This window comes from Macaca thibetana, chromosome 10 (assembly GCF_024542745.1).
Source record: "Macaca thibetana thibetana isolate TM-01 chromosome 10, ASM2454274v1, whole genome shotgun sequence".
Classification (NCBI taxonomy): Eukaryota; Metazoa; Chordata; class Mammalia; order Primates; family Cercopithecidae; genus Macaca; species Macaca thibetana.
This window is the reverse complement of record NC_065587.1, coordinates 8,473,273-8,488,900: the sequence shown is the minus strand read 5'-3', so window position 1 is coordinate 8,488,900 and position 15,628 is coordinate 8,473,273. Positions and strand designations below refer to the sequence as shown.

Here is a 15,628-nt window from a genome sequence, read left to right as displayed (position 1 = left end):
CCAGGTGCACCCCGGACTCCTCTGAGGGTCGCTCCTAGCCACTACCACCATTTTGCGTTTCTTCCCCTTTTTACTTCTCTATACTCATTTCCTACTTGAGCCTCAAATCCAGCCTGGCCAGATAGACAGAGTGGGCGCAGCAGGGTCATGGGGGCCATTGCACAAATGAGTAAAGGAGCTGAGAAGTCACATGGGTTGCCCAAGTCCTCCCCTACTCTCCCCACCCCATGCCCCTGCCTGATGAAGTTGGATAGGGCGTGCTGGCTGGCCAGGACACTATGTGTGCATGGGGAGTCCCCAAGCCCCATCCCACCCCATGGATGCTGCCAGCTGGCAGACTGAGGCCAAAGGCAGCCCCACTGCAGCACTGCACAGGGACTTCATGCAGGGCCGTGGATGTGGAGGACCTGGAGGCCTGGAGACCTGGAGGAGCTTGTTGGCCGCAGAGGTGGTGAGTGTGTGTGTAGGTGTTGTAGGTGTGTGCATGTGTGCGTGCACATGCATGTACATGTGTGTGTTTTTTTTTTTTTTTTTTTGAGACGGAGTCTCGCTCTGTCGCCCAGGCTGGAGTGCAGTGGCCGGATCTCGGCTCACTGCAAGCTCCGCCTCCCGGGTTCACGCCATTCTCCTGCCTCAGCCTCCCGAGTAGCTGGGACTACAGGCGCACGCCACCTCGCCCGGCTAGTTTTTTGTATTTTTTAGTAGAGACGGGGTTTCACCGTGTTAGCCAGGATGGTCTCGATCTCCTGACCTCGTGATCCGCCCATCTCGGCCTCCCAAAGTGCTGGGATTACAGGCTTGAGCCACCACGCCCGGCCCTGTACATGTATGTATTACAGGGCACAGGACTCGTGATGTGACAGATCACCATGGGGTCCCCAAATCCCCGCCTCTCGCCCGAGCAACTCCAAGGGGTGGCCTGGAGTTGGGAAGGGTGCCCACGAGGGAGAGAAGGGGGTTTCTGGACCATTCAACAAGGGGCATCACACAACAGGATCTTAACCAGTGTATGGAACAGCAGAGTCAGCCAGATCCAGGTGCAAAACCCAACTGCTCAAGTACTCACTGCAGTTGAGGCAGGCGGCCCAGTCTCGCTAAGCTTCAATTATATTATCTGCAAAATGGGCCTAATAATTCCCATGTGACAGGGCAGTCAGAATAAAACAAGATGCAGGTTGGGCACAAGGCCTCACTCCTGTAATCCCAGCACTTTGGGAGGCTGAGGCGGGCAGATCATCTGAGGTCAGGAGTTCGAGACCAGCCTGGCCAAGATGGTGAAACCCCTTCTCTACTAAAAATACACAAATTAGCCAGATGTGGTGGCACATGCCTGTAGTCCCAGCGACTTGGGAGGCTGAGGCAGGAGAATCACTTGAACCTGGGAGGCAAAGGTTGCAGTGAGCTGAAATTGCGCCACTGCACTCCAGCCTGGGTCACAGAGTGAGACTCCAACTCAAAAAACAAAACAAAACAAAACAAAACAAAACACGATGCAGTGCACGCTCAATTAATGATCACTATTTAGTTTGTTGCTAGAATGGGCTGTCCTTTCATTCTAGAATCACTGAGCGCTCCCTGAGCCCTGATCAAGCCTTACTATGAGCTGGGAACCAGACAGGAGGCCTTGCCCTCAAGGGACTCACACATCATAGTTATAATAACGACATGCATGAATGTGTGTGTCCCAACCGTCTGCCTTTCCGAGGCCGTGTGGTTTGCTGCTTTATAAGCACAAAGTCATTGAATCCCCGAGAGAATACTATGCATCGGAGGCTGCTACCATCACCTTGCTGATGAAGAAACAGCGAGGTGAAGGAACTTGTTCAGAGTCATCCAGTGAACAAGGTCCAGAGCCAGGATCTGAAACAAGGATCTCACCCCCACGCTCACGCAGGACAGAAACCTGCACAACCTGGGTCATTAACTGCTCAAATCCAGTTGGCACTTGGGGCTGTGGGAGCACTGGGGAAGGAGTAGCTTGAGGGGAGTTCAGGAAGGGACTTGCAGGGGATGCTAGTGAGCAGGGACTTAGAGGCACGAAGGCTTGGACAGGAGGAGAAGAGGAAGGGTGGGTCAGGCAGGGATGACAGCCTGGACAGAGGCCCAGAGCAGGGGACAGGCAGCTCAACCCAAGCCCCCTTCCCCTGCCTGGATCCTGGCTCCGATCCTCACTGCTGTGGTTCTCGAAGGTCCTCTTACCCTCTGGCCTTTGACTATGCTGTTCCCTGTTTGCATGCTGTTCCCCTTTTTAGCCTCTGCTCCAGGCTCAGTAGTGGGTGACAGGGCAGGATTTGAAAACAGGCCTATGGAACTCCCAGACATGTGCCTTTCCCGATGCAGTGCCCTGCGTCACAGAGAGGGAGCGACTTAAACCTGGCGAGACCGGGGGTTGAGTCTGCCAGGAAGAGCATGGAGAGCAGGGGGGCAGAATGTGGCAACATGTGAGGGCAGAGTCAGGACTGTGCGTGGTCTGTATTCCTGCCCAGCCTGGGGTCCCCCTCTCACACTCCAGGGCTCCAAAGCCAGTGCTCCTTCCCCTGGCCTGCCTGGGGGATGGCAGGATATAGACAATAATGCTTACTGACTTCGGAGTCCCACAGCCCTGGGTTAGAGCCCTGGCCCTCATCTCACTCTAGCCAAGTTGCTTCCACTCCCTGAACCTTGGCTTTCTCTCCTTTGAATGAGATTGTATCTCAAGAATGATTAAGGAAAGTCCCTGGCACAGAGTAGGTGCCCAGCAAATACTAGTGGACTGGAGCCTCGGGACAGATCCCACCCTGTCCTGGCATGGTGCCGTTTCCTAGCCAGGGAGCCAGCAGGCTCTGCAGAGCAGGGAGGCTCTGGGCTCAGCCAGGTGGCGTTATGATGACAGCACGGTTACTGAGTGAGCCCTGCTTCTCCTGGGGCCACTGTCGGTGGGGGCGAGAGCCCTGCTCTCCAGTAACTCACTGTAGTCCTCCCAGTTACTCAAGGAGCTGGCTACAGCCCAGCCCAGCGGACCGAGGAGGCAGCTGTCTGGGGTGGTTCACCCTCAGCTTGGGTGCCACCTCCACACACAAGGAGGCAGTGGGGGTCCATGTCGCTGCTCTTCCTGGGCAGGGCTGTTGGAGGTGGCCCCTTTCCCCTCTGCCCTGAGAGCCTGACTATTAGAGGGGACACTCAAAGGCCCAGGAGGCAACAGTGGCACTTACTGGACACTCTTTGGGCCAGAAAGGGGCTGGGTGCTTTACCAGAGCCTCTGACAGCTAGGTATTAATATCCGCATTTTGGCCGGGCACAGTGGCTCATGCCTGTAATCCCAGCACTTTGGGAGGCCGAGGGGGACAGATCACTTGAGGTCAGAAGTTTGAGACCAGCTGGCCAACATAGTGAAACCCCATTTCTACTAAAAATACAAAAATTAGCTGGGCGTGGTGACGGGCGCCTGTAATCCCACCTACACGGGAGGCTGAGGCAGGAGAATTGCTTGAACCTGGGAGGCGGAGGTTACAGTGAGCTGAGATCACGCCACTGCACTCCAGCCTGGGTGACAGAGTGAGAGTTTGTCTCATAAAACAATACAGGCCGATCGTGGTGGCTCACGCCTTTAATCCCAGCACTTTGGGAGGCCAAGATCGGCGGAACACAAGGTCAGGAGATTGAGACCATCCTGGCTAACACGGTGAAACCCTGTCTCTACTAAAAATACAAAAAGTTAGACGGATGTGGTGACGGGCGCCTGTAGTCCCAGCTACTCAGGAGCTGAGGCAGGAGAATGGCGTGAACCTGGGAGGTGGAGCTTGCAGTAAGCCGAGATAGAGCCACTGCACTGCAGCCTGGACGACAGAGCGAGACTCCGTCTTAAAAACAAAAACAAAAACAAAACAAAACAACAACAACAACAACATCAGGTAGGTGTGGTGGCGGGTGCCTGTAATCCCAGCTATTTGGGAGACTGAGGCAGGAGAATCACTGGACGTTGCAGTGAGCTAAGATCACACCACTGCACCCCAGCCTGGGGAACAGAGTGAGACTCCGTTTAAAAAAAGTTAAAATTAAAATTAAAAAATAAAAAATAAATCCCCATTTCACAGATAAAGAAACAGAGGCTTGGAGAGGTCAAAGATACTTGGACTCCTTAGTCCAACAGCACCTCTGACCTTAATCTCCCCTCGTCCCACATGCAGAGGTTGTTTGAATTCTAGTGATGGGAAGCTCACTCCTGCCAAGACCCCACCTTTGGGCATGCGTGAAAGAAAACTCTTCTCCGTGGAGACTGAAATTGGCCTCCTGAAACTCCCACCGTAGGGCTGAGCACTCTGTCCCCAAAACAGCCTTCAGAGCTTGTGCACAGCAGGACACCCCAATAAGCCATTATGCCTCCCCTGGGTAGCTCCTCTCTGAGCCTTAGTTCCCCCAGCTGTAAAACAGGGTTACAACAGCCCCTGCCACAAGGGATGGTTGTGAGGCTTTAGGGCATTAATAAACCTGGAATATTCTAGGAGCATCCTGAGTCCTCCGAGAAGCTGCAGCCAAGAGGAGAGGCTCAGAGGGTCTTCCAGGGACCCAACTCACCTTCCCCAAAGGAGAAAGTGGCCGTGATCAGGGCAGTCCAGGGGAGGGACGGAGTGGGGACCACGGCTCATGAGCCCGTGGTGAGTGAGCATTTCACCTGCACTCTACTGCCTCTTCCCAGACCTGGCCCTCCCAGAGGATGTGGCTCAGTCTTGCTAAAGGACAGCAGGAAGTGGGGCCAGGCAGGGCTGGGTTCAAGTCCTTTGTCTGCCATTTACCAGCCACATGTTTGGTGTAGCTGTTGGTTACCTCGCTGCTCTCAGCCTGGCATCTGCAGCTTAGAGGAAGGCCCTGTCTCCCGGGGCTGTGGTGTTCGACAGTGTGTGAGGCCCAAAACAGAGCGGCCCCTCAAGTGCAGAGCCAAGCACGCCCCAGGCCTGGGCCCCGCTGGGGACAGCCAGGTCACCCCATCACGGTCCTCCCTGCCTCTCTGCACTGAAGGAGGGACTGGAGAAACGTAGCTCAGGAGAAGGGCCCCACGTCTTGGCACATTCTGTTCCCCCTGCTCACCATGCTGTTCCTGGCAGACTTCTCTCTCCTCTGGGGCCTTCCAGGCTTACGTCTCTCCCTCTTTGTGAGGCAGGGCACTGCAGCGGGGAAGCATGTACGTGATCGGGAGTCCACTGACGGGGCCACTGAGGCCCAGAGAGAGGGAGCGATGTGTGCCGGATCACGCAGCTGGAGGATGAGAGCTGAGATTCCACTCCAAGCCTCTGCTCCTCCTCCTGGCACTTAAGTCCTTCCCCCAATCCATCCCCACACACATGCCCAGCACAGACCCACCTCGGGGCCTTCGCCCACTCCATAATCCCAATCTGGGGTTACGGTGCCCTCTCTCTGCCCAGCTGGATCTTACTGAACTTTAAGTCCCCTACTCTTGCCATCCTTCCAGCCCTGTCCTTAGGTTCTGAAGCACACTGTCCCCCTGACCTGCCTCCTCATCCAATTCCTCTTCACCTTTCAGCTCACCTGGGGATGCCCCTCCTTGGGGGAGCTCCCTCTGTTCGGCTAGACCACCTCCTCTTCGGAGCCCACTCCCGGAGGCCGCCCCACTCCACCCGCTTTGTGATTTCTAGCTCAGTGTCTCTCTCCTTCCCCAGATGAGGGCTCTCAGGGGACTTGTTTACACATGTCGCCTCAGCACCCAACACAGAACCTGTGGCAGACCGGGTATTCGATACCGGCTGTCCCTGCACGGCACCCATCCAGCTATCCTTTCATTCAGCAAATGTTTATTGAGCAACTGCCCTGTGTGGGGGACCTGGGATACAGCAGTGGGAAAACAGGCAGGGCCCTGCTCTGACTCAGGTGACATTCTAGTGACAAGTATGCACATGTTCAAGCCAAGGGCCAGTGGCATAGATGCTACAGAGAGCAAAGAGTGGGGGAAGGGCCAGCCGCAGTGGCTCACACCTGTAATCCCAGCACTTTGGGAGGCTGAGGCAGGCGGATTACCTGAGGTCAGGAGTCACCTCAGGATCACCTGAGGTCACAGTGAAACCCTGTTTCTACTAAAAAATACAAAAATTAGCTGGGCATGGTGGCAGGTGCCTGTAATCCCAGCTACTCAGGAGGCTGAAGCATTAGAATTACTTGAATCTGGGAGGCGGAGGCTGCAGTGAGCTGAGATCTCACCACTGCACTCCAGCCTGGGTAACAGAGTGAGATTCTGCCAAAAAAAAAAAAAAAGGGGAGGGGGGAAAGGATGGGGAGGGTCATAAGGGAAGGTCTCTCTGAGCAGGTCATTTTTTTTTTTTTTTTAAGAGACAGCGTATTGCTCTGTCACCTAGGTTGGAGAGCAGTGGCACCATCATAGCTCACTTCAGCCTCTATCTCTGGGGCTCAAGCGATCCTCCTACCTCAGCCTCCAGAGTAGCTGGGTCTATAAGCGCACACCACCGCGCCCAGTTGATTTTTATTTTTTGTAGAGAAGGGGTCTCGCCATGTTGCTCAGGCTGGTCTCAAACTTCTGGGCTCAAGCGATCCTCCCGCCTGCGTCTCCCAAAATGCTGGGATTACAGGCATGAGCCACGATGCCAGCCACACAGGTAACATTTGATCAGAGCACTGGAAGAAGCGAACGGGGGAGTGATGGAAATATCAGAGGAAAGAGTATACTGGGGAGAGGGAGCAGCACATGCAGAGGCCCTGGGGCAGGACTGCACACGGCATGTTGCAGGAATAGCAAGATCCATGAGGGAGTTGGGGGGCAGGAGCCGAGGTCTGACAGGAACAAGCTGGGGCCACTGACAGCGCCCTCCCTGACCCGGGGGGGCAGGAGCCAAGGTCTGACAGGGAACAAGCTGGGGCCACTGACAGCGCCCTCCCTGACCCTGAATGCCTGAGAGTCATTGCAGAGCTCTGGGCAGCGGTGAGCAAGAGCTGGTTCTAACAGGACCACTCTGCTACTATGTGAAGAATGAATTCCACAGGTTAGAGGAGGCAGGGAGACCCACGAGGAGGCTGCTGTGCCATCCAGACGGGCAGTGCTGGTGGTGCAGTGGAGATGGAAGGAAGGGTGGATTGCTGAGATAGAGACAGAGGAGGAGTTAAGGGTCAGGAATAATCCCAAGGTTTTTGGCCTGAGCAAGTGAAGGGCAAATGGAGGAGAGAGATTTGTGACTGGCTGACGCGGAGCTGCCCACTGGCCATCCACGTGAAGAAGTGGCACAAGCTGTTGGCTGGACAGGTCTAGGTTTTGGGAGAGAAATCCAGGCCGGTGTGGGCACCTGCTGTATGAGTTCCCATGTCCTGCACACAGTAGGTCCTCAGTAAATGCCTGCTCATTGGGCCTGCAGGGGACACATTACAGGCCACAGCCCAGCTCCCAGCCTCCAGGAGAGGCGTACAAGGGGCCTAGGGCCAATAATAGAGAGCCACACCCTGAGGGGCACGTGGGGCACCACCAGCATTTCTCGGGTGGCACTGTGGAGGGGGAGCTGGGAAGAACTCTTGGGCGAGGTGGTGGAAATCTTAGCAGATGGAGATGGGTGTTTTGGGAAGGCGAGAAAGTGGAGGAAGAAGGCCCAGCGGAGCCGAGGTTAAGTGGACGGTGCAGGAGCCCAACCCTGGTTTCAATCTGGGCTCTGGGACTGTGAGCAAGACACTTAACCTCTGAGGTCTCCATTGCTGACAGGAATGCTAACTATCCCCCTTCATGGGTTTGTGTGGGGATCAAATGAATTAATCCACGGAAACTGCGCTGAGCAACACGATGGCAGGTGCCCCATAAACGTCAACTGCCTGTTAGCGTTGCATCCAAAGCTGCCTGCAAGGATGGACAAATCACCGGCAGAGGGGAACAGCACATGAGGCCTCGGGGACAGGAGCCGGGGGCCCAGAAAATGAGAGGACTTCATTCCCTTTGGGCGATTGGAGTCATGGAAAGTTCTGCAGAGAGAGGAGTAGATGTTCCTGTCAGTCCTTGATTAGCCTCTGCCTGTGCTCGGCTTGGTCCACCCCCTCCCATCCTAGGCCGGAGGGTCCTAGCCAGCAACCTGCCTCCTGGGCCCAGGACACACTCATGAAGCTAATGCTTGGTGAGTCCAGGTCTTCTGAGGCCACTCATCCTCACAGCAGTCTCACGTGTGAGGCCGGTCCTATTATTATTATTGTTGTTTGACAAGTGAGGACACCAAGGCACAGTGAATGTCACACAGATCAATGTTGTCTTGCAGATAGCAGGTGACAGAGCCAGGAGTCAAGCCCAGGCTGGGGATTCAACTCCAGAATCCACACTGGCCTCTCCCAGCTATGAGAATGGCCTCGGAGCCCTTTGAGATGCCCTCAGAGCCTCAGATGCCCTCAGAGCCGGGCATGGTGTGACACATCCAGCACTGCTGTTCTCTCAACAGGCAGGGTGGGGGCCATTGTGCCCACTTCCAGGGAAAGAAGACGAAAGGTGGTGTGACTTGCCCAGGGCCCCGAAGCTTGCCTCTGGAGCAGCTGGGACCTCAGCCCAGGTCTGGGACATCCCTGTGCTGGGTGCGTGGCAGGCACGACACGTGGAATCTTGCACCCGAGCCTATTTCAGAGGTGAATAATGAGGTTCCCTCAGCCTGGAGTTATTTCTGAGGTCCTCGCTGTCTTTTGAGGAGGAAGAAAATGTATTCCCCCTCCCAGGCCCCTAAGCTTCATGTCCCAGGTCCCTTTACTTCTTCTTCTTCTTTTTTTTTTTCTGAGATGGAGTCTCCCTCTGTCACCCAGGCTGGAGTGCAGTGACATGATCTCAGCTCACTGGAACCTCCGCCTCCCGTGTTCAAGCAATTCTCCTATCCCAGCCTTCCAAGTAGCTGGGGTTACAGGCGTGCACCACCACTCCTGGCTAATTTTTTGTATTTTTAGTAGAGATGGGGTTTTGCCGTGTTGGCCAGGCTGGTCTTGGACTCCTGACCTCAAGTGATCTGCCCTCCTTGGCCTCCCAAATTGCTGGGATTATAGGCATGAGCCACCGCGCCCGGCCCCCAGGTCCCTTTACTTCTGTTCCTCTCTTGACTCTCTCCTTTCAAAGAGGTTTCTCATCCCAAGAAGTGCCTCGCCCACCAGTCCTGGTCCCGCCCTGATGACAGCCGGTCATCCCCTGAGCCCAGCTAGGAGACTGAAAACCTTTACTGCATTCTCTTAAGGGCTTCACAGCCAGGAAAACCAGCCAAGGGGAATATAGTGTCTGCAGACCGGTGAGGTCCAGGGTCGCTTCATAAAAATGGATTCCTGGAAAAACATAAACCAGCAATTTACCCTGTGAATTTTATTGGCCTAAAAAAATAAAAAAGCTATCTCATTTGAATAATGAAGAGAGATAAACCATTCCTAGCTCCTCTTTTATTAGTGAATAAGGACACAAACACTCAACAGAAACGGAATGCTCACACAAAGCTTCAGGTCTGATTTATTAGCCACTTTAGTTTCATAAAACTCAGCATTTCTATTAAAATAAAATGATGTCCAAAAGGTTTGCTTGTTTTTAAGAAAATTGCATTTAATACAGGGCAAGACTTTGTTATGGTTTTTTTTTTTTTTTTTTTTAAACAAAGCTCAAATTCTCCTGACTTCACGCCTGTTACTACAGCTGGAGGAAAACCGATTTCAGAATCTATCTGATATGTCGGATTTCTTTGTGGCATCCACTTCATCGCTCAGCAGCCAGCCATGATGTCATAAGCCCATCAGATTTCCGGTAGGGGGAAAACGCTGGGGAATTGGAAAGAATGGATGTTTCTTACCCATCAGGAAGGCAGGGGAAGAGGCTGGGTGTGTTTGGGAGGAGAAGCCGCGTGGCTGGCGGCGGACAGGAGCAGGCACAATGTTTGTGATATTAAATGTCAGGCAGAAACCTGAAAACCCCAGCTACCCAGATGTTTTCTCAATATCCAGATGTCTGGCACTGAGCAGACCGTGCTCCCGCCTCCCAGGAGGTGCTCAGCGTTTTGGGCTTTGACCTCAGGTCTCCGGTGAGCGCACAGTGCCAGGAGCTGTATATCCTCGCGGCTGCCCACCCTTGGGTTTGGGATTTTTTTCTAAATCTTTACACATGGATGACAGGAGTAACTAGGTCCAGATTTTAAAAGCTGTTGAAGCAGTGATTTGAGAAGTTCAGTCTCTGGAACGCTATGTAAGCCAAAAAGGAGGAAAAAAAAAAAAAAAAACACCCTCAGCCAACACACACACAAACATATGTGACTCTTAAGCCATAGGACTTAAAAACCCAAAACAAAACCACCAAGTCTGAGAACCAGGGCTGGAGACCAACACTGAGAAGCGCTGAGCTCTCCCCCAAGAGAATGCTTCCCCCCAAATCAGAAAAACACCACACAGCTTTGTTCTTCCTGACAAAGCCCCTTGCTTCCAGGGAGCCGACAGTTGCCAACAAAAGCACAGGGTAGAACTCATTTACACGCAGACTGGGCTTCAAGGAGCCATCAAGTGCAGAAATGGAAATGGCTTTGCCTGGGAGCCCTGCCTCCCTGCTACTGGTAATGGGGACCCCTGGAGCCTGGGGGAGCCCCGCAGGTCACAGATGGAGCAGGGTCCTGGCCTCCTGGTGGCCTGGCTAAGCATCTGCCCCACGGAGGCCACCACCTAGGCTTGTGACATCACAGCTAATTGCCCCTGAAAATGAGCCAGGAACTGCAGGCCCCTCAGGGCTGCAAGCCTGAGACTTCACAGGGAGCTGCGAGGAGAGGCAGCTGGGGAGGGGCCATCGCCAATTAAAACCCAGAGCTCAGATAACAAGAAGTGGTTGGGCGGGGGGGGGGGGGGGGGGGGGGGGGGGGGGGGGGACGACAGTATCGTCTCTGGTGGGGAGAGGGCAGGAGGAGGTGGGGGTGTGGAAGGGGCTGGGGGGCGGTATTTGTGCCTTCATCTCCTACCACAATCCCCACCCCCAGCCTTTACAGATGAGGACATTGAGGCCAGGGGTGGCTGAGTGGCCTGCCCAGGGTCACCAGGCTAATTAGCAGGACAGCCAGTACAGGGAAAAGAAAACACAGGTCTGGCACTGCACAGGTCTTCCTGAACTTACCTAATTTAATCCTCGAAGCACTCTGTGAGGGAGGGATTATCCTTAACCTCAGTTTCCAAAGAAGCCAGTGGAGGTGCAGAGAGCTTAAGTAATTTGCCCAGGGCCACACAGCTCATCATTAGCAGAACTCGGCCTGACCTTCTGTACACCTGATTCTGAATCCTGTACTCTTTCTGCTGGGTTGGGGGAGGCAGTTGAGGTTTAACTGTGAATTGTGAATCTGATCTAAATACATATTTAAAATGCAGATCCCCACAGAACAAAAGGGAGTCAATCATTGTAAATTAATTTTTTACAGCCATTCCAGGCAGCAGGCTTGCTGGCCAGGTGGGTGGGTGGGGAGGCTGCTCTTATTCTGTCCTCGCCAGAGCCTGAATAAAGCAAGTTGACTGTCTCTCTAGCTGTGCGTGGCGGCCACTCGAAGCTCCTGAAGTGGGGCAGTGGGGGGTGTGCGAGACTGAAGAAAAGCTTTGTTAGGCATCTGCAAGGGCTTCATCTGCCCCAGGAAAGGTGCCAGGCACACGGGTCCGATGGAGCCAGGGGAGGGAGGATTCACTGTGTATAGAAACCATGCAAAAGAAAAAAAAAAAAAAGAATCAGTCCCCCTGAGCCAGGTTCCTAATTTCCAAGTGAGTTTCAATGAGCTGTGGGTCAACTGAGCAGCAATTGCTGGCTCGGAGACCTGACTCTGGGTCAGAGCGGTGCTGCCCAGGGCCCTGCCCACCAGGATGGGGGAGGCCGGGCAGTCACTGTGGTCCTATATCCCAGCTACTCTGGGGGCCCCGTCGGCCACCACCTTCTCCCAGAGCAGCACTTGAAGGAGACAAGTCTCCAAGAGATGGGACAGAAGAAAGAGGAGACAGGCCAGTCTGAGCTCAGGGAACAGGACTAGCGCCTGCCCTGGGCCTCCCCTGGCAGGTCCACTCTCCTTGCAGCCGGCCAGCCTTGGCACTGCAGTGGCCAGGCTGTGCCAGGCCTCTCCCTTCACAAGGCCTGCTGGTTTCTTTTACTTTGTTTCTGTGAACGGCAAATGGGGTGTGGAGCCCAGGACTCGGGCCAGGGAAGAGGAAAGAAAAGTTTCTGCCATCTGGATGCCTGACCTGGCTGAGCCGCTCCTGTTTTTCTGGGGAAATCCTACCCATCTTTTATTCGCTCTGCCTACCATCCACCCAGAAGAGATTTGGGTCCTGCCTTCATGGCACTTACAATCAATAGAGGGAGCTAAACATTGACCAATCAATGGCATAAAAGTGTCCATGGAGGGGGTGGTCCCATGCTATGAGAGTCCATCACAGTGGAATCATCAAGTCAGGGAGGTCAGGGAAGGCTTCCAGGAGGAGGTGACATTGGTGCTGGGGCCCAAAGGATGAGGAGTATTAATTGTTCTGACTCACTGTCATCCTTGCAGAGTCCCTCTCTGATATCCTCCTAAGGTCACCTCCCCTCCCCATACCCTGGTCCCCTTCTTGACTTTCTGTTGTTCATCTATGTCCCTGCCTTTGTCTGGAAGCCCTCTGAGGGCAGAGGCCAGGCCTGTCTTAGTCACTGCTGAATTGCGCGTGGCCGGCACTTAGTAGGTGTGCCAGACCACCTGTGGTGGTCTACACTGCCTATTTGTGACTATTTGTTGATCAAAAGAATAAACGACATGTGCAAAAGGCCCTGTAGTGGGAGAAATCCCAGGACAGGAGGATGTGGGAGTAGGAACGGGGGCAAAGGGACAGAAGGTGATGGGAGATGAAGCTGAGCCTCCCCAAGAACCTCCCTAGAAATGCGGGTATCTCCTCCAGCCAAGGGAAAACCTTCTGCCCTTGTCCTGTGGCAGATTCTGTGGTAGGCTGTCTTCCTTCCCCAAGAGGAGAGAGTGTGGCATAAATACTCTGCCCCACCCGAAGCGCTCTAGGCACAGCACCCCTGGGCACAAAGCAGGTGGGCACTAGCACCCTCTGCCCAGTACTCTCTGCCACCAGCTTCCCTCCTGCGTTCATTCTCTCACCCAGTGCTGCGGGGTCACCTGGAGCCACAGAGAGGCAGTGGGATTCGCCCCCAGCAGATCCAAGGGTCTCAATCCAGGGCTTCCCTGAATCCCAGCCCCAGGTCTCACCTGCACTACCCCCATGGCTAGCACCCTTTCTCCTCACTGAGGCGGAGGTGGAAGGAGAAGAGGAGCCAGGACAAATGGGGTTTGAGCCCCCCGGTCTTATTACCAGCGTGGGACGGGTGCCAAATTGGCCTCTCCGCCCCTCAGCTTCCTCACAAGTGAGGTGGAGACTCCTCAGGCTTCCCCGGGGAGTGAGCGCTTGGTAATCCCGTCTAAAAGACTCAGAATAAGCCCCCTCTGGTCTCGCTGTCGCCCCGAATCCCTCTCCCGCCTCAGCTGCAGCTTCTGCAGCTCCCGAGGAAGGGGGCACCCGAATTCCAGCCGCTGAGGCTGGAGTTTGGAGTTCGCCCAAGGAGCTTCTGCCCTGGGGGGCGACTGAGACCCCACAGGTGGGTCCCGTCCCCGCCCCAGATGTGAGCCTCGCCCCTCGGAGGCGCGGCTCCGCCTGCGCCCAGACCCGTCCTCCCAGCCAGCCCGCTCAGCGCGCTCTGGCAAACTTTCCGCGTCCAGAACCCGCCCGCGTCTACACCTGCTCGCGGTTCAACCGCAAGCGCACGTCTACACGGTCTCACCTGCCCCTGGGTTGCTGGAGGGTGCCTCGGTCACGGGTCCGCGTCTCCACAGGCTCAGCAGCTGCGAGTCCCCGGGACTGCCGACCTCAGCCTTAGGGATCCGTCTTGACCACCCCCGGATTCGGGGGCGCCCCGGCCGGACCACTTGTGCTGGTCTACACCTCCTCGGCAACCCCGGGTCACCGGAGATGCTTCGGCTCGAGGGCCCCACCTGCACCACCCATGGCTCTCGAGACCCTTCAGAGCGCGGACCCGGCCGAGATCCCGCGGAGCCGCTGCGCGTGGCCGGTGCCCGCGGTCGCCCCCGGGTCCCGTCCGCGGCGAAACTGCCGGGGCTGCTTACCTGGCCCGCGCCCTCACGCTCCGGTCCGGGCTGCGCCGCCGCCACTCTCACACATTTTGCGATATCGTCGATGGCGAAAGAAAATGTTGTAAATCCTCCTGCGGCCACGTGGCTGTCCCCCCACCCCCTTCTCCCTTTCTCTGGCCCTCAGGACAAAACGGCCCCGCGGCCGGCCGCTGGCCACGGGGCTCTAGGCGGGCGACGCTGGCCGCGGCGGGGCGTGGTCTGGGGCGGGGAGGGCGGGGCGTGGTCGGGGCAGGGGCGGGGCGCGCCGGTTCCGGCCGCCCTCCCCCGGGGAATCGGGCCTGAGACTAGGGCTCCTGTTCCAGCTCTTGATTGGTCGGTCGGCCAGCAATACTGACGTCTGATTGGCTGAGACAAAGAAGAGGCTAAGGCCGTGGGGATGGGGGTTTGTGGATTTCATTCTTTGCCTTTTCGCTCTGGCTGCGACCGCTGCTCTTTCGGACCTTTCTGAACTCTGCGGCCTTTTCCTCTCTGCTTCCGTGCTCCCTATCATAACACTACCTGCATTTCCCTGTCCTTCTCTACCAAACAGTACCCTGGAGATAGGGACATGGGGTTCGTGCTGCTCACCACTGTCTCCCCAGGGCCTGGCACACAGTACGGGCTCAAAACGCGTTAGTTGAATGAATTAGTGGAAAACATGCATACAGGTGTTTAGAGCTATCTTTAATGTTGGCAACATCCCTACGAGATGATATTACTATTCTCTCCCATCCCTACGAGATGATATTACTATTCTCTCCCAAGGATGAGGAAACCGAGGCGCAGAGAAATTCGGTCACCTGGGAATGAATGGCTGAACTGATGCTGGGACATGCTTACATCGCTGGATCTCAGATCCTCTACACAGCGATGCCCTGTGCAGTGTCAGAGCTCAGTTTCCCGTTTATCAAGAGTGTTGTGTTAGAGCACAAGATAGGTTAGAAGATGGATTATTACTGCCAGGCCCTGTGGCTCACGCCTATAATCCCAGCACTTGGGGAGGCCAGGGTGGGAGGAACGCTTGCGCCCAGGAGTTCGAGACCAGCCTGGGCAACATGGCGAAACCCCGTCTCTACAAAAAAAAATTGAAAAGTTTTCTGGGCATGGTGGTGTGCACCTGTAGTCCCAGCTATTTGACAGGCTGATGTGGGAGGATCACTTGAGCTCAGGAGTTGGAGGCTGCAGTGTTATGATTGTACCACTTGCACTCCAGCCTGGGTGACAGAAAAAAAAAAAAATCTCTACTAAAAATACAAAAATTAGCCGGGCATGTTGGTGGGCGCCTGTAGTCCCAGCTACTCAGGAGGCTGAGGCAGGAGAATGGCGTGAACCTGGGAGGCGGAGCTTGCAGTGAGCCGAGATGGCTCCACTGAACTCCAGCCTGGGCGAGAGAGGGAGACTCCATCTCAAAAAAAAAAAAAAAAAATGTTATTTCGGCAGGGCACGGTGGCTCACGCCTGTAATCCCAGCACTTTGGGAAGCCGAAGTGGGTGGATAACCTGAGGTCAGGAGTTCGAGACCAGCCTGGCCAA

General features: G+C 55.2%; 2 protein-coding genes across 13 annotated transcripts in view; both read right to left on the bottom strand.

Moving 5' to 3' along the window:
• NDUFA6 (NADH:ubiquinone oxidoreductase subunit A6) overlaps window positions 1-15,628 on the bottom strand; it is a 321,526-nt gene that overhangs the window by 265,729 nt on the left and 40,169 nt on the right. The window contains exon 1 of one of the 12 annotated variants that reach the window (XM_050806075.1): window positions 14,049-14,052. The exons of 9 other annotated variants lie outside the window; for them this stretch is intronic. The gene's annotated coding sequence lies outside the window, so the exon portion shown is untranslated. Of the gene's footprint in view, window positions 1-9,014; window positions 9,019-13,860; window positions 13,865-14,048; window positions 14,053-15,628 lie in introns of those variants that run through there. 2 more of the 12 variants (XM_050806039.1, XM_050806065.1) reach the window with 2 other exon arrangements.
• LOC126964032 (collagen alpha-2(IX) chain-like) lies at window positions 9,413-14,930 on the bottom strand. Its single transcript, XM_050806895.1, has 3 exons — window positions 14,897-14,930; window positions 13,748-14,230; window positions 9,413-9,744 (listed from the first exon to the last, which is right to left on the bottom strand). Exons 1-3 carry the CDS (start codon window positions 14,928-14,930, stop codon window positions 9,683-9,685), a joined length of 579 nt encoding a protein of 192 aa, XP_050662852.1. The 3' UTR covers window positions 9,413-9,682.

Excerpts from the sequence above, each read along its gene's own strand:
- LOC126964032 (XM_050806895.1), bottom strand. The coding sequence starts at position 14,930 with ATGTCCCAGCATCAGTTCAGCCATTCATTCCCAG. Across the intron at positions 14,231-14,896 it reads GTTCAGCCATTCATTCCCAG|AGAAAGGGAGAAGGGGGTGG; the intron begins GTGACCGAATTT and ends CCTGAGGGCCAG. Across the intron at positions 9,745-13,747 it reads CTCCAGCAACCCAGGGGCAG|CGTTTTCCCCCTACCGGAAA; the intron begins GTGAGACCGTGT and ends CCAATTCCCCAG.